Source organism: Stenella coeruleoalba (genome assembly GCF_951394435.1).
Source record: "Stenella coeruleoalba genome assembly, chromosome: 7".
Classification (NCBI taxonomy): domain Eukaryota; kingdom Metazoa; phylum Chordata; class Mammalia; order Artiodactyla; family Delphinidae; genus Stenella; species Stenella coeruleoalba.
In genome coordinates this window covers 43,312,188-43,333,643 of record NC_137153.1, presented here as the reverse complement: position 1 = coordinate 43,333,643, position 21,456 = coordinate 43,312,188, and the positions used below count along the sequence as shown (strand labels likewise).

The window sequence follows — 21,456 nt, the reverse complement described above, 5'->3', positions numbered from 1 at the left end:
CCTGTCCCTCTTTTTCTTGATGAGTCTGGCTAAAGGTTTATCAATTTTGTTTATCTTCTCAAAGAACCAGCTTTTCATTGTATTGATCTTTGCTATTGTTTTCTTTGTTTATATTTCATTTATTTCTGCTCTGATCTTTATGATTTCTTTCCTTCTACTAACTTCGGGTTTTCTTTGTTCTTCTTTCTGTAGTTCCTTTAAATGTAAAGTTAGATTCTTTATTTAAGATTTTTCTTGTTTCTTGAGGTAGGGTTGTATTGCTATAAATTTCCCCCTTGAACTGCTTTTGCTTATCCCATAGGTTTTGGATCGTAGTGTTTTTGTTGTCATTTGTCTCTAGGTATTTTTTGATTTCCTCTTTGATTTCTTCAGTGATCTCTTAGTTGTTTAGTAATGTATTGTTTAGCCTCCATGTGTTTGTGTTTTTTACATTTTTTCCCTGTAACTGAGTTCTAATCCTATAGCATTGTTGTCGGAAAAGATGTCTGATATGATTTCAATTTTCTTAAATTAACAGAGGCTTGATTTGTGACCCAGGATGTGATCTATCCTGAAGAATGTTCCATGTGCACTTGAGAAGAAAGTGTAATCTGCTGTTTTCAGATGAAATGTCCTATAAATATCAATTAAATCTATCTGGTCTATTGTGTCATTTAAAGCTTGTGTTTCCTTATTAAGTTTCTGTCTGGATGATCTGTCCATTGGTGTAAGGGAGGTGTTAAAGCCCCCTATCATTAGTGTGTTACTGTGAATTTCCTCTTTTATAGCTGTTAGCATTTGCCTTATGTACTGAAGTGCTCCTATGTTGGGTGCATATATATTTACAACTGTTATATCTTCTTCCTGATCATTATGTAGTGTCCTTCCTTGTCTCTTTTAACATTCTTTATTTTAAAGTCTATTTTATCTGATATGAGTATTGCTACTCCAGCTTACTTTTGATTTCCATTTGCATGGAATACCTTTTTCCATCCCCTCACTTTCAGTCTGTATGTGTCCCTAGGTCTGAAGTGGACCTCTGGTAGACAGCATATATATGGGTCTTGTTTTTGTATCCATTCAGTGAGCCTGTGTCTTTTGGTTGGAGCATTTAATCCATTCACATTTAAGGTAATTATCGATATGTATGTTCTTATGACCATTTTCTTAACTGTTTTGGGTTTGTTTTTGTAGGTCCTTTTCTTCTCTTGTGTTTCCCACTTAGAGAAGTTCCTTTAGCATTTGTTGTAGAGCTGGTTTGGCAGTGTTGAATTCTCTTAGCTTTTGCTTGTTTGTAAAGCTTTTGATTTCTCCATCGCATCTGAATGAGATCCTTGCCAGACAGAGTATCTTGGTTGTAGGTTCTTCCCTTTCATCACTTTAAATATATCATGCCACTCATGCCACTCCCTTCTGGCTTGTAGAGTTTCTGCTGAGAAATCAGCTGTTAACATTATGGGAGTTCCCTTGTATGTTATTTGTCATTTTTCCCTTGTTGCTCTTAATAATTTTTGCCTTTACTTTTTGTTAATTTGATTACTATGTTTCTTGGCATGTTTCGCCTTGGGTTTATCCTGCCTGTGACTCTCTGCGCTTCCTAGACTTGGGTGGCTATTTCCTTTCCCATGTCAGGGAAATTTTCGATTATAATCTCTTCAAATATTTTCTCGGGTCCTTTCTCTCTCTCTTCTCCTTCTGGGACCCCTATAATGCAAATGTTGGTGCATTTAATGTTGTCCCAGAGGTCTCTTAGGCTGTTTTCATTTCTTTTCATTGTTTTTTCTTTATTCTGTTCCGCAGCAGTGAATGCCACCATTCTGTCTTCCAGGTCACTTATCTGTTCTTCTGCCTCAGTTATTCTGCTATTGATTCCTTCTAGTGTATTTTTCATTTCAGTTATTGTATTGTTCAACTCTGTTTGTTATTTAATTCTTATAGGTGTTTGTTCTTTAATTCTTCTAGGTCTTCGTTAAACATTTCTTGCATCTTCTTGATCTTTGCCTCCATTCTTTTTCCAAGGTCCTGGATCATAATCATTATTCGGAATTCTTTTTCTGGAAGGCTGCCTATCTCACTTCATTTAATTGTTTCTCTGGGGTTTATCTTGTTCCTTGACCTGGTACATAGTCTTCTGACTTTTCATTTTGTCTATCTTTCTGTGAATGTGATTTTCATTCCACAGGCTGCAGGATTGTAGTTATTCTTGCTTCTGCTTTCTGCCCTCTAGTGGATGAGGCTATCTAAGGGCTTGTGCAAGCTTCCTGATGGGAGGGACTAGTGGTGGGTAGAGCTGGGTGTTGCTCTGTTTGGCAGCGGATCAGTAAAACTTTAATCCGCTTGTCTGCTGATGGGTGGGGCTGAGTTTCCTCCCTGTTGGTTGTTTGGCCTGAGGCGACCCAGCACTGGAGGCTACAGGCTCTTTAGTGAGGCTAATGGCGGACTCCAGGAGGGCTCACGCCAAGGAGTACTTCCCAGAACTTCTGCTGCCAGTGTCCTTGTCCCCACGGTGAGCCACAGCCATGCCCCGCCTCTGCAAGAGACCCTCCAACACTAGCAGGTAGGTCTGGTTCAGTCTCCTATGGGAGACTGAACACACTACTTTGTGTGTGCCCTCCAAGAGTGGAGTCTCTATTTCCCCCAGTCCTGTCGAAGTCCTGCAATCAAATCCTACTAGCCTTCAAAGTCTGATTCTCTGGGAATTCTTCCTCCCGTTGCCAGACCCCCAGGTTGGGAAGCCTGATGTGGGGCTCAGAACCTTCACTCCAGAGGGTAGACTTCTGTGGTATAATTGTTCTCCAGTTTGTGAGTCACCCACCCAGTGGTTACGGGATTTGATTTTATTGTGACTGTGCCCCTCTTACCATCTCATTGCAGCTTCTCCTTTGTCTTTGGATGTGGGGTATCTTTTTTGGTGAGTTCCAGTGTCTTCCTGCTGATGACTGTTCAGCAGTTAGCTGTGATTCCAGTGCTCTCACAAGGGGGAATGAGTGCATGTCCTTCTACTGTGCCATCTTGAACCAATCTCTAAGTGGCAAGATGTACAGTTTTTTTTAAACAGAGCAGATCAGAAACTTCCTAGAATTTGAGCCTTGAATATAAGGATACAAGACTGAAAACAGTACGAGCTCACTCACCATTCTGGTTGCCCTGAGGAGGCTATGTCATGATTACTGCTTCCCATTCTTAGAGTTGCTCCATATTCCTGACCCCTCTGAAGGACCCCTCTTCCACATTTCCTTCAACTCTGTGAACCATCCTTTAATCCTATCAATAAATATATTTTTTGCTTAGATTAGTTTTAAATTGATTTCAAATTTTAAATCAAATAATTGAAATCAAAGAATTGTACCAGGTACTGGTCCCTTTCCTGTGTTTATCCTCAAAGGAGATGAGAGAGAAGGACAGAGAGCTAAAGATGCCTTGAAGCAAATAACAAGGAATGCCATCACTCAAGAATCTAGTATCCAAAATCATTTCATGAAAATCACTATTACTATGGCAACTCTTCAATGTGCATTCAGTGACTTTATAATATATTAGCACTTTGATGTAAATCAAACTGTATTGGCTTATTCGGCCTTGACTCCTTTTTACATATAGATTGTTTTATCTCATAAAATTCATCAGAGCTAACAGAGTAAATTTACTTTTTCCTCTAAAATTCCTATTGAAATCACACTATAAAGGAAAGCCTTCCGTGTTTTATCTTCCACCACCACCAGCATTCTATAAACATACACACACACTCATAATATCCACTAGAGCCCCAGCTCCTGTCATCAGAATCTGTTCTGATGATCCAATATGGTTAACATGGTTAATATGCCTCCCATTAAATGATAAATTAAAAACCATCAAAGTCAAAAGCCTAATGAGATTTTTTAATAAAATCTGACTAGTTGGAGAGAAAGTTCATCTGGAAGAGTAACTGTATAAGAGCCAATAAAATGTTGGGTATTTTTGGCTGTGCCGCCAGGCACATGGGATCTTAGTTCCCCAACCAGGGAATGAACTTGCTTAACAACTGGACTGCCAGGGGAGTCCCTTTTGTTTTTGGGGTTTGTTTTGTTTTGTTTTGGGGTTTTGGGTTTTTTTTTAAAGAATCAATAAAATGTTGAAGAAGAACACTGGTCAAACAAGCCATGACCATAGAGAAAGTCAAGGTTGGTGGCAGCAAAGTAGTGCATAGAGCCCCAGGAGGGAGAGCCCTAGGGAGAGGCATGCCTATTTCTCATCATTCTGAGACAAACACGAGCACTTCCATATTATCTGCACCCAGAATAAGTTCAGACAAACTTTGAGTACCAAACTGTTTCCAAGGCCATACGGCCATATGGGACCACTGAGCATCATGTAAAACTCATTCATGTGCTACATGACTCTGAGATTCAACGTCTCACTAATTCAGAGAAGAGTCTCAGTCAAAGAAAATAAATGAGGAAATAAAGGAAGAGGTGAATCCACATATACTGGGGTCAAGTGATGTTTTCACATCTTCAGAGAACTTAGAGAAAGTTTTTAAATCCAGCAGTAAAGAGAAATAGATTCTACACAGACACTGGGTCCAAAGGATCAGAAAGAGGAAGTGTAAAGAACAAGCCTTAACCTCAAGCCACAATCCTTCCAACCTCAGCAAGACCTAGGAGGGGTAATGATGGGCAACAAAGAATGGGGGAGTGATGAGTAGGGAAGGGACAAAGATTCCATGGTTAAGGAAATAAAGCTGGATACTGTGTCAGTTTGCCTCAGCTTCACAGAAGCCTCATACAAGCTTGGCTAGATGAAATGGTAGTAGGGAAGAGAACAGAGGAGAAGTGGGGAGGAAAAGGAGAAGAAAAAGAAGGAAGAATAAAGAAATTCTACAAAATAATATTAATGAAAATTGTGGTATGAGTTTAGTAACAAACAGCTCAAGAGTAGTGGAATAGGGAGTCCATAATAGACTCACGTGTGTATTAAAATTTAGCTCATCATAAATGTGGCATTTCAAGTGAATAAGAAATGAAGCCTTGTTTAATAAGTGAGTTGTAGTATTTAGCTAAAAATTGAAAAAATAAACATGGATCCCTACCCACACTATACCACAAAATAAATGCCAATGTAATAAAGACCTAAAGTCAAAAACAAAAGTATAAAAGTACCAAAAGAAAATATGAGAACATATGGATGAGGAAGGCCTACTTATGCAAAATATAAAATTTAGAAACAATGAAGAAAAAAGAAAGAATGCCTGATTTGGCTACATAATTTTAAACCTCTGTATGATGAGAGACACCATAAACAAAGTTAAAAGGTCTAAATTTGTTAAGTATTTGCAAAATAAGTAACATGTCAAGAACAAAAAGAGAGGTAACCCAATTTTTTTCACGTGCAAAGGAACATTGACAGAGACTGTTCAATATCTCCAATTCTCATTCTATGCTGCTTCTATAATAATAAAATTTTATTATTTAATTAGGCATGTAGTTACACAAAATAAAGATTATATTTCACAACCTCCCTAGAGCTTAGTCACCTATGGCATGTGAATGAATGCTGGCCATGGAGTTATAGAGAAGGGTCATGAAGGAGGGTCCAGGAATTTTCTTAAGAAACAGTATGTTTGGGTCCTTGACTTTACATCCTACTGCCCAGAGTGCAGATGCTTCCATCTTAGACCTGAGGTCAAGGTGAGGAGTTGGATTTGAACAGGAAGAGGGATCCCCTTATCCTGTGGAAAGAAGTCAGGAATTGTATGCATGTAGACGAGCGGTAGTGAGGGGGATGGAAAGTGAGCAAGATAATTCTTACTGGCCTCAGTTTTTTGATCAAGTAGGAGAAAACATAGTCAGCTAAGAGTAAGGTAAGTGAGAACTTAAGGACAGTGGTAGTGACATCGAATATTTATTGAAGACAATGAAGGAGGAACCTGACAACAGCCAATCAACAGAAAGAAAGGAGAGTGCTGAGAGCCCAACAAGGGTTCAAGGCCATAGATGTGGGGGGGGTGCCAATCTGCAAGGTTTATTGCAAGATCTACTGATATTTTTTTCCAACATTGATTAACTAATCTGAAGATAGGAGTAAAGGAAGCAAATTGGGGCACTGATCCAGGGTTGGGATACAGTAGAGTGGGATGAGCAGTAGGATAAAAATAAAAGGGGTATTTGTGGGAGAATATTTTAGGTGATCAAACATGAGGGTTCATGGAGAAGAAACAAAGCCCAAGATGGGACCGATAAACTGGGAGGAAGTGGAAAGAGCAAGGGACTGGAAATCTTGATGCTGAAAAACAGAGATAGTAGAAATGAAACTATGAAAAAACTGAGGGCTGGGATCAGGATACTTGAGTTTTACTTGAGTCTTCTAAAATGGAGGTGTTCTAGAAGAAGGCAAGTTCCAGAATATGACCGTGCAATAGACAGGAGAAGCATAGCACAGTGGTTAAAAGCATGGGCTTTGAAGCCAGAGAGAATTTCTGTCATTAGTTTTATTATTTATCTTCACTTAGCCTTGGTTTCTTCATCACACCTAATTAATAAGATTGTTGTGAGGATTAAAATAATTTACTTAAAGAGCTTTGTTCAGTGCCCAACACATACCAAGCTCTCAATAACTGATCATTTTTAAAAAACAAAAAAGAGAAAACACACACAGACACCCTACTATTCTGCCTACTATTAAAGAAGATGCACAACACATTATTGGGTAGAAAAAGGTACTACCTTTAATACTGATGCTAATTTTGCTTATGGGCAGCAAACATTTCCAAACTGTAAGCAAACGTCTAATAAAAAAACAGTGAATAGCCTAATCCAGTTACGGGCTCTTCATTTTCCTTGATTGAAAATGTCTTCAAAAATAAGTGCTTGTTGGGGCTTTCCTGGTGGTGCAATGGTTGAGAGTCCGCCTGCCGATGCAGGGGACACGGGTTCGTGCCCCGGTCCGGGAAGATCCCACATGCCGCGGAGTGGCTGGGCCCGTGAGCCATGGCCGCTGAGCCTGCGCGTCCGGAGCCTGTGCTCCGCAACGGGAGAGGCCACAACAGTGAGAGGCCCGCGTATCGGAAAAAAAAAAAAAGTGCTTGTTATGGTGAGCAGTACTTCAGTAGGGGGTGCCTATTACAATTAATTAAGTCAGCAATTACAGCAGAAACTCAGCCCGTTCAACTAAGCCAATATTTTGAAAAGAAGCATTTTTAAATGAAAGAAAAAAGAACCTATTTCCAGATAACAAGTAAAAAATGATCATAAGTAAACAGATAACATAGCCAGTGTGACTGGAGATGAAAGAATTATTCTTGGTAAAGCTGGAGAGGATGTCAGAGTTACCTAATGCAGTCAGCATCTTCAGTATCAGAGAGCTTTCCCTACTCCATATGCCCTTATCACACCTCCCTCACTCTGTAAAATTATTACATGAAGTGTGGGAAATGTACACCTGTATATCAAAGATAGAAAGTAAACCACCTCAGCAGATGCAGTTGGAGAACAAATAGAGCCCCTGGTGTGGGCTAAAGGAATAACTGCAGACTTGTGATCTTTTATTTATGTTTGAGTGCACATGGTTTGTTCTGTGATATACCCAAATCCTTTTAACTCAAATGGCTTTAGGCCACACAGCCAAAAGGCAATGCCTGATATTTGGTGCCTAGTACATAGTAGGTATTCAACGAATGTTAAAAGCCATTTGCTTATTTATGCAGCCAACATTTATTGAGTACCTAATATGTGCCAAACATTGTTCTAGACATTAGAAATAGAACAAACACATTTTTTTAATTTTGTTTTTATTTTGGTGTTTTTTTTGCATTATAAATGTAATACACGATTGTTGCACAAAATGAAACAACACAAAGATGTATCAAAATTTTCTTTGTTGTCAAATATGGGATCAACTATTTTAAATGTTCCATGAACATATGGGGGGAGTATATCTTTTCTCTATTCAAAGGATGTGAGTCTTTCTCCTCTATACATGAGTGCACACCTGGGTGCTCACGTGTTCACGCACGCGCACACACACACACACATTTACTTATTGTAGCATTCAATTCCTTTATATCCTTACTTATTATTTGCCTCCTGGAGATGTCCAATTTTGATATATACATACTAAAATCTCTCACTATCATTATTTTATATATCCCACCAGTCAATAAAAATTAAGATTAAACAACCATACAACAATGAATTGAGAGGCAAGAGCTAAAGCCCTTTGTTAAGCATCAAATGAATCAGAAAAATATTAAACAAATTCTGTCAATAGAACTGTCTATAGCTAAGTACACTGTGAATTAAGTTAGAAGATTTTTTTCTTCAGAAAAATGCTCTTTCTGTTGATGTCAAATTAAATTCCTCAAGCACAAGAAATACATATCAGATCATTTGCCTCTTCCCAGTCTGCGAGTCATAATTATTTCCCTTGGCTTATTGTTAATGTGGGCTTTTGTACAGTTGAAAAGGACTGTGCAATTAGGTAATTCTGTTAAAAAGACAAAAATTAGCTTTTTCTCTCAAGAAACAGAAGCCATATGAATACAGTGATGAGAAACTAAAAAGCAATTCAGAAACAATTTTAATTACAGTACAAAGTCCAAAGTATCTGCCTGCATCATTCATCTTCAAAGGTCTTTTGCTTTTCATTTTGATAAGTCCTCCTCAGATTTTAAAGGAGTAGATAAGGTGAAAAACACAATTATATTATGTGTATAGAGTAGCCCCATCCAGGAAAAAATGAGCCACAGAAGGAGAGAGGATGCCCTGTTGACTGTCCTTGCTATTAGTCACATTGGTTTAAAACCTCACAGGTTTTGTAGGGATAGAATACACAGAAAACAGGAGGAAAGGACCCAGAAGGTGGATACCATGATAATGATAGGTGTTTACAATTATACAAAATGTTTACTTTCCTTAGTCACCACAAATGAGTTGGAGTGTTAATCTGTACCTGGCCAAGTGAGTGAAAGTTTAATCTTGAAGTTGACTGTTGCTCCAAACAATTGTGAAGTGAATTCACCTAAAATTGTCATGTGTCAGATTTTTCCACTTTAAAAACATAAAAGTTTATTAATTAATATAGAAACTACCCTGCTAGCTCCTATCTTTGGAGGAGGAGCTAAATTATTTCCTTTCTCAAAATTCTTTTGAATTAAAAGTGACTTCTTTTGTCAAGAATGTTTACTTGGTCCTAAGATATATTTGGCATCTACCAAAATGAATCTTTTCTTAACCTGCTCACCTAAGCCGGCTGCCACTGAGCAAGGGAGGTGGAAAGGGCAGGAGAGCAGAGAGAACCTGCATGTTGTATAGTTCCTTACATCAGAAAAGAAACCAAGAATTCCAACGAATAGATTAGACCAAATCTACAAGAAAGTTTCCTTAGAAGACAACTATTTGCCATAATCATCATAGTTATTTAGTGACCATGTACCAAGTGTTTAACTGTCATTATTTTACAGCAATCCTACAAGGTAGACCTACTGTGTCTCTATTTTACAGGTGAGAAATCTGAGGATCAGAGAAGTTAAACAACTTGCCAGTGTCACACAGCTGCTAAGTGCTAGATCTGGCATTTGAACCCAGCGACTAGGATGTGGGTTGTTTTGGTTAACACAAGAGACTAAGAAAAATCAGTACTGGTCATTGAGGATAGAAAAGGTACAGGTATTTTGCCAAGAGGTGATGTTAAAATCACTTTTAGACTGGCGGCCCTGGAGCGCCGAGGATATTATGGGGCCCCTTCCTCACTGCCCAGCGTTTGGTCATCCAAGTCCAGCCCTGGTGGGTTTCCCAGCAAGCTGCACTCACTCCCTGCAGTCCAGCATGATGCCCTGGTCCATCCAGGCAGAGCAGCGGCCAGCAGGTGTAGTCTTCGTTGTCCAGATCTTGCAAAGCCCGGGTCCCTGCGATGAGCAAGCAGCTCCTGCTCTCTGAGAAGACCTCTCTGAGCCCTCCATGACTCCAAACCCCAGGGAGGTGCCCACACCACCACCACTACCACCACCCTGGCAACTCCTGCCCCAGGTCGTCCCCAACACCAAACCCTGGCAAGGGGGTGAGGGGACCTCAAAGTCTCCAGCAGGAGCCTGGGGGAGGGCTTGGGGCTTAACCTCCTCTAACCCCAGCCATCTGGGACCCAGGACTCCCTCCTGGTCACGGTCTCCTCCGTTCCCCACCTCCTCTGGCTTGAGCCCCTATGGGCAGCCTCTGGCCTACACCAACAAGCCAAGGATGCCTCAGAGCCCCAGGGGCGTTCTCATGGTGAGGATCTTGGCTCGGCTCCTTCCCCCCACTCAGTGCAAAGACGTGGCTCTGCTATCTCAGCCCATCTCCATGGGAGGATAGGGGAGGGAGGAAGTGGGCAAGAGCTTCACATGGGCTGAGGCGCAGCCCCGGGCCCCTACCCCGCCCACTCTCCTCCGCCCCCTCCTGGGGGACTTGGTCCACATCTGCCTGGTACCTACTTCCAGGCAGGCCCGTCCATTCCACCTCGTCGCTGGGGGGAAGAAAAGGAAATTTAAATCCACGGGGCCAGGCCCTGTACTGGACACTTTAGATACTTTATTTCACTTACTTCTCACTGTTTTAACACCTGATTTTACCATAAAGGAAACTGAGACTCCGAAAAGCCAGCCAGAGCAGGGAGGATCCAAACAGCCAAACATGCTGGGTCTCTCTACTCTGCCCTTTCCACCTCCCCTTGCTCAATAGCAGCAGAGGTTTTACTGGAGTAAGTCATTTTTCAGCTATACTTTCACCTTTCTCTGTTCACAGGGTTAGAAGGGAAGGATGGAGATGGGAAGCACATGCTTTTATGAAGGGGACTGAGGGAAGAAGTCAGGTTGTTCAAATAAGATGGCCCAGCCTTCACACTCATTGCCTTCAGCTCAGCCAGGCTTGGTCATTCTCAACTTGCCTTCTAACATACTTTGACTGAACGTTACAGCTCAGTAACCGGTTTAAGGGAGATGTTCTGTGTGAATACGCAAGGAGGCACCTGGGAAGAGTTCTAGCTTCTAATTCCCTATTCTCCACCCACTACCTTGGTCTGGGACAGAGCCATTCTGAGTTTTTTTCTGGTTTTGTTTTTTGGCTGCGCTGCACGGCTTGCGAGATCTTAGTTCCTCCCGACAAGAGATTAAACCCAGGCCACAGTAGTGAAAGCACAGCATCCTAACCACTGGACTGCCAGGGAATTCCCAGAACCACTCAAGCAAATTGAAACTAAATTCCTCAAGCAAAGTGAAACTGAACCCACCTACCTTATGGCATTGTTACCAAGGTTGGTGACTGTCACAAAGGGAGCCTCAGTGCTGTTTATTTAGTGCCTCCCTCTATACCCAGCAGACCATATTTCCAGGCCCCAGAGGAGGGGAAAAATCTTATCTTGAAGAGACCAGTTTCTATTTCTCAGGGCAAACCCAGCTTGAGAATTCCTTTTGTCCCCAAAGACATGCCTGTCCTCACTGCTCTCCCACACACCTGGGCAGCCTAACGCTCCCTATGCCCATCTCCCTTTCACAAATGAGTTGTCATCTCTTTCTCAAAAAGTAGACTCCACTCTGGTATTCCTCCCACCACCAGTAACTGGAAAACAAGCTCTGCCTTTACAGAACAGTATGCTCAGCAGGTCAGCCTGGCAAACTGGAGTTTCAAAAAGGATTCCTGGAGGATTTTGCGGTGTTTTGGAGAGTGCCTCTGGGCAGATCACACACTGTGACAAGTTCTTTCCAAATTGTGACAATTCAATCATGCCTTCTACAAAGGACTGACTTTTTACACTTAACATGGGTGGTGGCTGCCCTTGCTCATTTTCCCCAAAATCTTGAAGTGAGCTTGGGACAGCGATACGGAGGCAAATGCGTGGTTTTCTGAACACTGCTTCCGTTCTATGGCACCTGTGAACTGGCAGACAGGCACAGGCAAGAGGTGAGGGGCCTCTGCTGAAGGTTATGCTGGAGTTAGAAATGTTTGTGCACACTGAGCCCAGGAAGGCAGTGGCTTCCAAACCCCACCCCCACCAACTGTCAGAGGAAGAAAAACAAACAGCTGGAGGGGGAGTGGAGGTTTCTCACTCTAGTCTCCCTAATTTACATGGCTTGCTGCTAGCAGTTGTATTCTTTTCCCTTGAAATTTCTTCTAATTATAGATTCTCATTATCAGAGAAGTGGGACATTGGGAGGGGAGGAAAGAGATGCTTATTTTATATTAAAAAATTTCCCCATCAGATAATGCTTTAAACCTTTTAACAGGGGCTTCCCTGGTGGTGCAGTGGTTAAGAATCCACCTGCCAACGCAGGGGACACGGGTTCGAGCCCTGGTCCGGGAAGATCCCACATGCCGCGGAGCAACTAAGCCCGTGCACCACAACTACTGAGCCTGCACTCTAGAGCCCACGTGCCACAACTACTGAGCCTGCATGCCACAACCACTGAAGCCCACACGCCTAGAGCCCAAGCTCCACAACAAGAGAAGCCATCACAATGAGAAGCCCACGCACCGCAAGGAAGAGTAGCCCCCGCTCACCGCAACTAGAGAAAGCCATGCGCAGCAACAGACCCAATGCAGCCAAAATATAAATAAATAAATAAATAATTTTAAAAAAATTCTTGTAACAGGACATTCACCAAAAAAAAAAAAAAATGAATCTAGACACAGACCTTACACCTGTCACAAAAATTAAATCAAACTGGATCATAGACCTAAATATAAGATACAAAACTAAAACTCCAGGAAGATAACATGGGAGAAAATCTAGGTGACAATGGGTTTGATGATGACTTTACAACAGGAGTTGGGGCAGGGGGAGTGGGGGGGGGATGAATAATAAGTTGCACTTCATTAAAATTAAAAATCCTTTAACTGGGGACAAAATTTTTTGTTGTACAAATAGAACTGAAATGCAAATTCCTATCTGAAGGAGAGAATACTGGGGTTTAGAATCACAGTAAAGTATAAAAGACTAATGGCAGATCCTTGCCTAGGTCATATTGTTTCGTTGCTGTGATACAGGTAAGGAGAAAGGAGATGAGAGCACCCGAATACAACTACTCATTTATAAGAAAATACTCATAAGAAATGTGACATGTACAAGGAACAAATTCTAGGGATAAACGTACCACTTCCACTTTAGCATCTTGAACATATGCCTTCTCAATGGACACAAGGAAATCTGATGGTTCAGGTCTTAAAATTAGATTAAATATTTCCTTGTTATCAACAGCCAAGGCAGTCTCCGTAAGTCTCAGATCCAATCCTAAGTCTCAGATCCAATCCAGCAATCAATTCATAGCAGTAAATATTTTCATTATTTAAAAAGTTCAATCATGAAACTAACTAACAAACGCAAGAACTACTTTTCTGAAAAATATCACTTTATAATATAAGCAAACATTCAGCAAATGCGATCAAGAAAAAAGGAAGAAACACAAAATGCAAGATATGAGAAATGGAAAGAAAATAACAGAAATCAAAATTTCCCCCCCAAAAAAGATGACGTATATAATCTTTGCTTTCAACTCTCAAAAATTATTAAAGGGGATCCAGGTCACATTAGGGAGAGTAACCCTTCTCCAAAATCTCCTCCTCCCTTCCCTAATTCTCCCAAACACTCAAAAAAGTTCCCACTTCCCAAATGACTCAAGGTCTTCTCCAAATGTTCACCTCCTGTATATTCTTTCTCTTCCTCCCTTTTCACTGTGTAGTTTGGTTTAGCTTCTCTGACTTCTTTTTGTTGCCTCTCCACTTCTCTCATTACTTGAATTCTCTACCACAAAGGATAACTGAAGCCAAAGTCCTGACCATTCTCCTCCTGATTTTCAGGTCCTATTTGCTCCTCCACTTCTCCTGATCTTTATGTCTGAAGTTTGGCTTCCAGGCCACAAAGCACTCACACATGAACTAACCTAAAAACTTTACCTCCCTGTCCCACCCCATCAAAAATGTTTCCTGGAGTCTAAGTGAACACTGAAAAAGTAGCCCTCAGGAACCAAGAGGGTTCATTCCCAGAACTCAAGGATGGTTCAATATTTGGAAACCTAATATAACATGCCACATCAACATAACACAAGGGAAATCATGGGACTTCAATGGCTGCTGAAAGACATTTGTAAATACAAATAGGAAGTTGCTGTGTACAACAATTTTGAACAAAATGTAGTTGATATCTATGTAAAAGAAAAAGAGATTGAGGTTGTGGGCAAACAGAGAAAATCTAGTCTTCTAATCTAGTGATAGGGAAATCATCCAGAACATGAATTACCTTCATCTGTGTCATTCTCAGGCCCAACTGGACCTGTTAAAGGCTTGGAATTTGGACTTGCAGGATGTCTTTCCATCTATAGAGGACTGGAGAAGTGATATGACTTGTTAAAATTACTAGCCATTTTTGGCTTTATCAGTTATTAATATAAATTAATTGAATGTTGATTGCATTCCCTTGTGACCTATTACTTTTTTTAAATAAAACTTGGTTTTTCTCACATTCCCAAAAACATATTCACTGTAGCTAATTAGAAATATTCATAACATAATGAAATTTATGTTACCCACATTCTCACAATCCAGAAAAAACCACTAATTAACATTTTAGTATATATTCTCCCACCATGAGTTTGGGAATATAAGCGTTCTTGGTGTTTAATAAAGACTTAACTTTGTCACTCGTGTTGAAACAATCACTTCTGTGTCCCAGAGGACTCAATGGGATATCAGAGGCTAATAGACTAAAGAACTTTAACAGACTCTTGAGGCAAGAGTTTAAACATTTGTCTGCCCGCAAAACACAGTATTAGATGTTTTCCCATTGATAGCAGAGTTAATTTCTGTATGTGGTTTGGAAAAATGCCCTACCAGATGGTTCAAAATAATCAGGGTCAAAGGGATGTACATACACACACACACGCACAACAGCTGAGAACCTCTGCCCTAAGAAATCGATAGATAATTGATGTGTATGAAAATGTATGTACGGTGAGAGACTCCATAGTTTTCACCTCTCAGAACCTGTGTGACTCCTTCAAACTGTCAGGAGCTCTGGTCTGTAAAGTTCTTTCCAGCTCTAATATTCTGGTACTATCTGAGGTTGGGGCTTATTCTGCCTGTTTAGAAGAGAGAAGCATTGAAAGAGCTGGAGGACAGAGGTGAAGCTAGGTTCTTTTATCAGAAAGAGGCTTTGGGGGAAACTGGCCCATGAAAAATGCACACACAGCCCTTTACCTTCTCTGTGGATCACCATCTCACTTTGACAGTACTTCCTCTAATATCGAACCACCAGAGAATTAACAATTAAGTCAATGTAAAAATGATGCCACTTTTCAAAGACATGCCCAGCAGAAATGTCTGTTCCCAGTGCTGCTTCCGGGTATACCTGTGATGGGAACAAGAGTTACTAACCTTGGGGTCAGCTTAAGAAATGGGAGGAAACGAGATAGCATATTTTTCAATGCCTACCATGCACTTGACATGTCCAAGACCCTCCACTGTTAAGTGCCAGAATCAGACCTCAACCATGGCTCTAACCAATTTTAGAGTCTATTTAATCTCCAAGCCAAATGACCTCCTCTATCAATCATTTGTGTTTTATATTCTTACCTACACCCTGGTTTTCTGTCAAACTTCTATCTTAATTAGGAGATCAGTTAAACACACATAAACCTTATTTTTAAAACCCCTCTATATTTTATTTTAAAACACTGATTCTAAAATATAAAAGAGTTACATAAAACTTCTTCCCCCTCCCCCCCGCTGCAAAAAAAAGGACAAATTAAGACTTTATTGTTCAAATGCTGCCATCTGGTGGCCAAAGATAATAATCCCCCTAAAAATAGACACTTCATAGAAAAGGTATGAAAAACCCCAATAGCCTTTATCACCTTGTTTGTTAGCAAAGATTGATAATCTGGAATGTTATGTGGGAAAATATGAACACTTTTATGTTCCACTAATTCCGATCCATAACAGATACTATGCTCATAGAAATGCAAATCAAAACTACAATGAGGTATCACCTCACACCAGTCAGAATGGCCATCATCAAAAAATCTACAAACAATAAATGCTGGAGAGGGTGTGGAGAAAAGGAACCCTCTTGCACTGTTGGTGGGAATGTAAATTGATACAACCACTATGGAGAACATTATGGAGGTTCCTTATAAAACTACAAATAGAACTACCATACGAGCCAGCAATCCCACTGCTGGGCATATACCCTGAGAAAACCATAATTCAAAAAGAGTCATGTACCAAAATGTTCACTGCAGCTCTATTTACAATAGCCAGGACATGGAAGCAACCTAAGTGTCCATCAACAGATGAATGGATAAAGAAGATGTGGCACATATATACAATGGAATATTACTCAGCCATAAAAAGAAACGAAATTGAGTTGTTTGTAGTGAGGTGGATGGACCTCGAGTGTCATACAGAGTGAAGTAAGTCAGAAAGAGAAAAATACCGTATGCTAACACATATATATGGAATCTAAGAAAAAAAAAAAAGGTCATGAAGAACCTAGGGGTAAGACGGGAATAAAGACACAGACCTACTAGAGCATGGACTTCAGGATATGGGGAGGGGGAAAGGTAAGCCGTGACAAAGTGAGAGCGTGGCATGGACATATATACACTACCAAACGTAAAATACATAGCTAGTGGGAAGCAGCCGCATAGCACAGGGAGATCAGCTAGGTGGTTTGTGACCACCTAGAGGGGTGGGATAGGGAGGGTGGGAAGGAGGGAGACGCAAGAGGGAGGGGATATGGGAACATATGTATATGTATAACTGATTCACTTTGTTATAAAGCAGAAACTAACACACCATTGTAAAGCAATTATACTCCAATACATTAAAAAAGAAGAAATTAGAAACTAAAAAGTAAAACTAACAAAAAACATTTGTTATTATAAATAACAATGGAATTTAGTATGCTATTATACCCTCAGACCTACTGTAGGACATGCTGTTCTTTGCTGTTCCACTTGTGGCAGGATTCATAGTTTTTCTAACAGGTACAGATCCCTATGACTGATACTGTGAGGAAACGTTATACCTGAGCTCCACTCTTCTCTCTCTCAGGCATTTTTTGGAATTGTTTAAAATGTAAATACATACCGTCAACCTCTAGCATGATACCAGGCACATAATAGAAACCCAATAAATGTTTCACTGTGAGTGGAGAAAAAACAAAATTTTATTGGGATCCTATTATGTTCCAGGTACACTGAATTTTATTGGGTACATGTCAGAGAACCAAAGAAAATAGCATCTGTTCTAGAGAACCTCATGGTCTGGTAAGAAACAGGGTCCCCATCCTGTAAGGTTGCACATTTGTGACCTACATGAGCCCCAGACTCAGGGGTGAGTGTGGGCTAAAAGCGTCCACCTGCAGAGGGTGCCTTTTACTCATTCACATGAGACATACACTAACAGCTTCTCAGGTGGGGTATCCAGATAGGGGTGCCTATTGGGGCCTTTCTCCAAAATCTTGGGTCTCTTCCCTAATGCCTGACAAGCTGGAGGGATCACATTTTAGTATTTTACCTATTTCCTCCCCTTGCTCTGTCATGAACATTTTATAGCTGATTCGCTGTGTTATACAGCAGAAACTAACACAACATTGTAAAGTAATTATACTCCAATAAAGATGTTAAAAAAAGGAAGGAAGGAAGGGAGGAAGGGAGGAAGGGAGGAAGGGAGGAAGGGAGGAAGGAAGGAAGGAAGGAAGGAAGGAAGGAAGGAAGGAAGGAAGGAAGAAAAGAAGGAATCAATACACACACACACACAAAAAAGAATCCATCTGCTCAACTGGCTTTTCAGGCAACTCCCAAAGCCCCTTCCTCTGCCCTGGTCCCGGCCTCCTACCCCTGAAAGAGCAGCCAATGAAAGAGCAGCAATGAAAGAGCAGCCAATGAAAGAGCAGCAGAGCTGGTGGTCTACTAGTGAGCCAGGACATGGAGGTGCCTCAGGACCCTAGCAACTCTAGCCAGTGTTGTAAGAGTGCATCCTACAGCTTCTGGAGAAGTTTCTGCAAAAGGTCCTTAGCGAGAAACTATTCAATTTGAATATGATAGTTTTTCCTCCAATCAAGGCAAACAGTACAGGCTGGGGGTCGGGGCAGTGGGTTGTGTCAACTTTCTACCTGTAGCTGCCAGAAGCCCAGGATTGTCTGCCTCCATTTTAGTCTTAGATCCCATGACAATGGCACAGGGCTAAGGGAGCTACCAGCATTTTGGAATGATTTGTGCAGTCCATGTGAGTGGTAAATATCTGTTGTTTTGCAACTTGCTCTTCCCTGTTCTGTGTAATTCTGGCGGGGCCATCAGTCCTGTGGCCCTCCACCCATCTTGCCTCAAGATGGTCCTGTTCCTCAAAATGGCCAGAGTACGTCTCCTCCTAAGAGATACATTGATTAGTCCAGAGATGAGTATGTGACCTAAGCAGAAGACTCAGGGTCCTTTCTATACTTGGGCAGGAATGTCAAGGAAAAGGACTGTCCTGTCTCTCTCTCTGAGGCCCATGGCTATTTTTGTTGCTCCCTGGAGAGAGTCAACACAGGAAAGCAGAACTAGGAGATGGAAAAGGAAAGTTCTAATGATGTCACTTAAACCCCTAGATTCAGCTATGCCCTTTGCTCCCCACCATGGGTCCAGAATCAGCATAAACTGGGGCAGATGAAAACTTCTTTTAAAACTTACTTAACAGTTAAGGGCATGGATGTAAAGAATCTCTGTATTTTAGAAAGCTCATCTGCCAATTTTGATCTTAGTAAAAAAAGGAGACCTTAGGGACACAGCAATAGAAGCTAACCAGCTGGAGCCTGAAGCAAGTTATAAGTCCCTCTTACTACTGGGAGGGACTTTAAGTATTATCTAGTCCAAAGCCCTGGTTTTAAATATGAGAAACCAAGACTGGAACGGAAAAAGAATTTGCTGGAGAGAATACTCACTGAGGCCTCACAGGTCAGATGGGGTTAGTTTAGCAGAGAAGACCAGGATTGATGAGTGCTGTACCTGGGCCTTTCACATTCATACTTGTTTAATCCTCACAGTCAATCGGGGATTACACATTTTAACTCCATTTCACAGATGATAAAATTGAGTCCAGAGAGGTTAAATTACTCCAGTGTCACACAGCTAACATGTGACAGAGCTGAGCTTCAAATACAAGCCTAAGCCTTTTTTTTTTTTTTAATTTATTTATCTATTTTTGGCTGCGTTGGGTCTTCACTGCTGTGCGTGGGCTTTCTCTAGTTGCAGCAAGCGGGAGCTTCGCTTCGTTGCAGTGCACGGGATTCTCATTGCGGTGGCTTCTCTTGTTGCGGAGCATGGGCTCTAGGCACATGGGCTTCATTAGTTGTGGCTTGTGGGCTCTAGAGCGCAAGGCCTAAGTCCTTTTATTCCTACTCTACCTTTAGATAAAGAAAATATGCAAGACAAGAAACAAGTGGGATTTAGCACTGACGCCATTCCTTATTCTTAAATAAGATATCAGTACCCTGAGCGCATCTGGGAAGAGTCAAGAAGACTTCCAATACAGGCCAAGATCTGGTTTAAATTGCTAAATGAACCCTTTAAACCTCCAAGTCCCAGTAGCCTTCTAAAAAATGACAAAGTTGAAATAGATGGTCTCAAAATAAATTTGCAAAATGGAACAGGCAAAAGGAATTGAGCAGTGAGTGGCCCAGAATCCTAGAACTCCTTTCCCACTGCCCCATGCCCAGCCTGTTTCCTTCCCTGAGGTCTGGGTAGATAGCAACTGCCAAGAGAGGAACTCTCAGGCATTTGAGGATGTCACTGATTTGATGAGTCATTTCACAATTGCTTACATATTGCTCACCTACCAGCCCCTCCCTGAGTTGGAAGCATCAGAACCCTACTCATTAGGAGACTCTAAGACCCAAAGCTCATTCCTTGGTGGTAGCTTGTTTGTTTAAAAAAAAAAAACGTTAACAGATTAAGATATAAATAATAGATTACTCCATTTCAGAGAGGCTAATGGACTTTGAGAGTCCTTTCCTCCAGCTCCAGCTTATGATTTGTTCAAAGCCTATTCTTCATGCCACCATTTAAGACATTCACTTGATCAGTTTCAGGTTCCAGTTCAGCTCTGTCACATCTTATCTAATTTATCTTTCAGCAAGAGAAGAACTCAATTGTAAATGTCCCTTCTTGACTAGAGTTTAAAGTATCCATCCATATTAAACTGCTTTATTTTAATAAAACTTCTGTCTTGCCTGGCTATGATGGGGCCAAGATAAAAGAGGATAGTCCTAATGGAGAAAATACTACGACCTGGCATCACAAATGTGATTTACATGCTTTTAGTCTATTTTTTCATGCCAGTATGCCCTGTACCTTGAGAAGACTCCACCCAATTGCAATGCAGTGATAAATCTGGGTTAAACAGACAAAGAAAGGTCATTTTTTCTAGTGATAATGTCAACAATAGCCCACCTGGGGGAGGGGATGACATGGAGCCTATACACCTCAATATTCTGCATCCTTTTTCTGGCCCCTCCAAGTCATTATTTACGTTTGTTCTTCTAAAAGATCTATTATTCAAGCTCACTGAGTAGCCTGGCTGAACAAAGAATTTAGAGGTGGCCACCTCACTTCCAAATTTTCCTTCATTATCTCTCACATATTATACTGTCTGTGATACAGTCTCTCCTTGGTTGCAGTTTATCAAATATTCTCATCTTGATTTTAATACTGATATGCTAAACTATATAACATTATTCATTAGGTGGAAAATTAAATTGAATCCTTCTGCAATTATCTATTTCTTAAAGTTCACTAGGCACTTTATCTGAAATTTAGTTAAATGTTCTGTAATTCTCAAGTGCACTGGCTGGGGCCTCAGTAAAATCTCTGCCTTAGTTTAACAGTACAAGCTGCTACAAGCTGTGCTGGGTCTTCAGTCTTGAGATACAATCATGGTGCAGATAATCGGTACAGTTTTCCCCTAGACATTCATTTTGGTAAAGCAGATTCAATGCCATTCATTCATTCATTCATTCATTTAACCGTGCGGCATGTGGGATCTTAGTTCCCCAACCAGGGATCAAACCCGCACCCCCTGCATTAGAAGTGTGGAGTCTTAACCACTGGACCACCAGGGAAGTCCCAATTCAATGCCTTTTAGATAGCCTATGATGAGTGTCAGCCAAGGTTCCCAAAGCCCTCAGACCCACTGAGGATTTCCCTGTTTCCCAAGACTCCTGCCTGAGTGTGGTGGCTAAACTGCAGCCAGCAGTTCCTGGGTCCGGATTCCAACTCCAGCCAGAGGCCCCCAGGATGTGTATGTACTAAAGGGCTGAGGAAGCAGCACTGAGACCAAAGGAAAGCATCCCAGAAACATCCTGGAGATGGGATCTGGCCCCTTGTCTTCTGCAGTGATTGCAGACACCTCCTGAAATCCCGGACATGTGACGAACCTTTTCACCAGAGCAGAGGTTCGTAAGTTGAGGTCCTCCGACCACTAGGGAGTCTATGGAAGC

General features: G+C 41.2%; 1 protein-coding gene across 16 annotated transcripts in view; it reads right to left on the bottom strand.

Annotated features, from left to right (window-relative positions):
- Positions 1 to 21,456, bottom strand: part of APTX (aprataxin) — a 141,634-nt gene that overhangs the window by 76,209 nt on the left and 43,969 nt on the right. For 6 of the 16 annotated variants that reach the window (XM_079927927.1, XM_079927914.1, XM_079927916.1 and 3 more), the window contains one exon: positions 14,221 to 15,327. The exons of 5 other annotated variants lie outside the window; for them this stretch is intronic. Coding sequence is in view for 1 of the 11 variants with exons in the window: in XM_079927919.1 (XP_079784045.1) it covers positions 15,275 to 15,327 (53 nt within the window). In the remaining 10 variants the exon portion in view is untranslated. Of the gene's footprint in view, positions 1 to 12,959; positions 15,349 to 21,456 lie in introns of those variants that run through there. 5 more of the 16 variants (XM_079927924.1, XM_079927919.1, XM_079927926.1 and 2 more) reach the window with 3 other exon arrangements.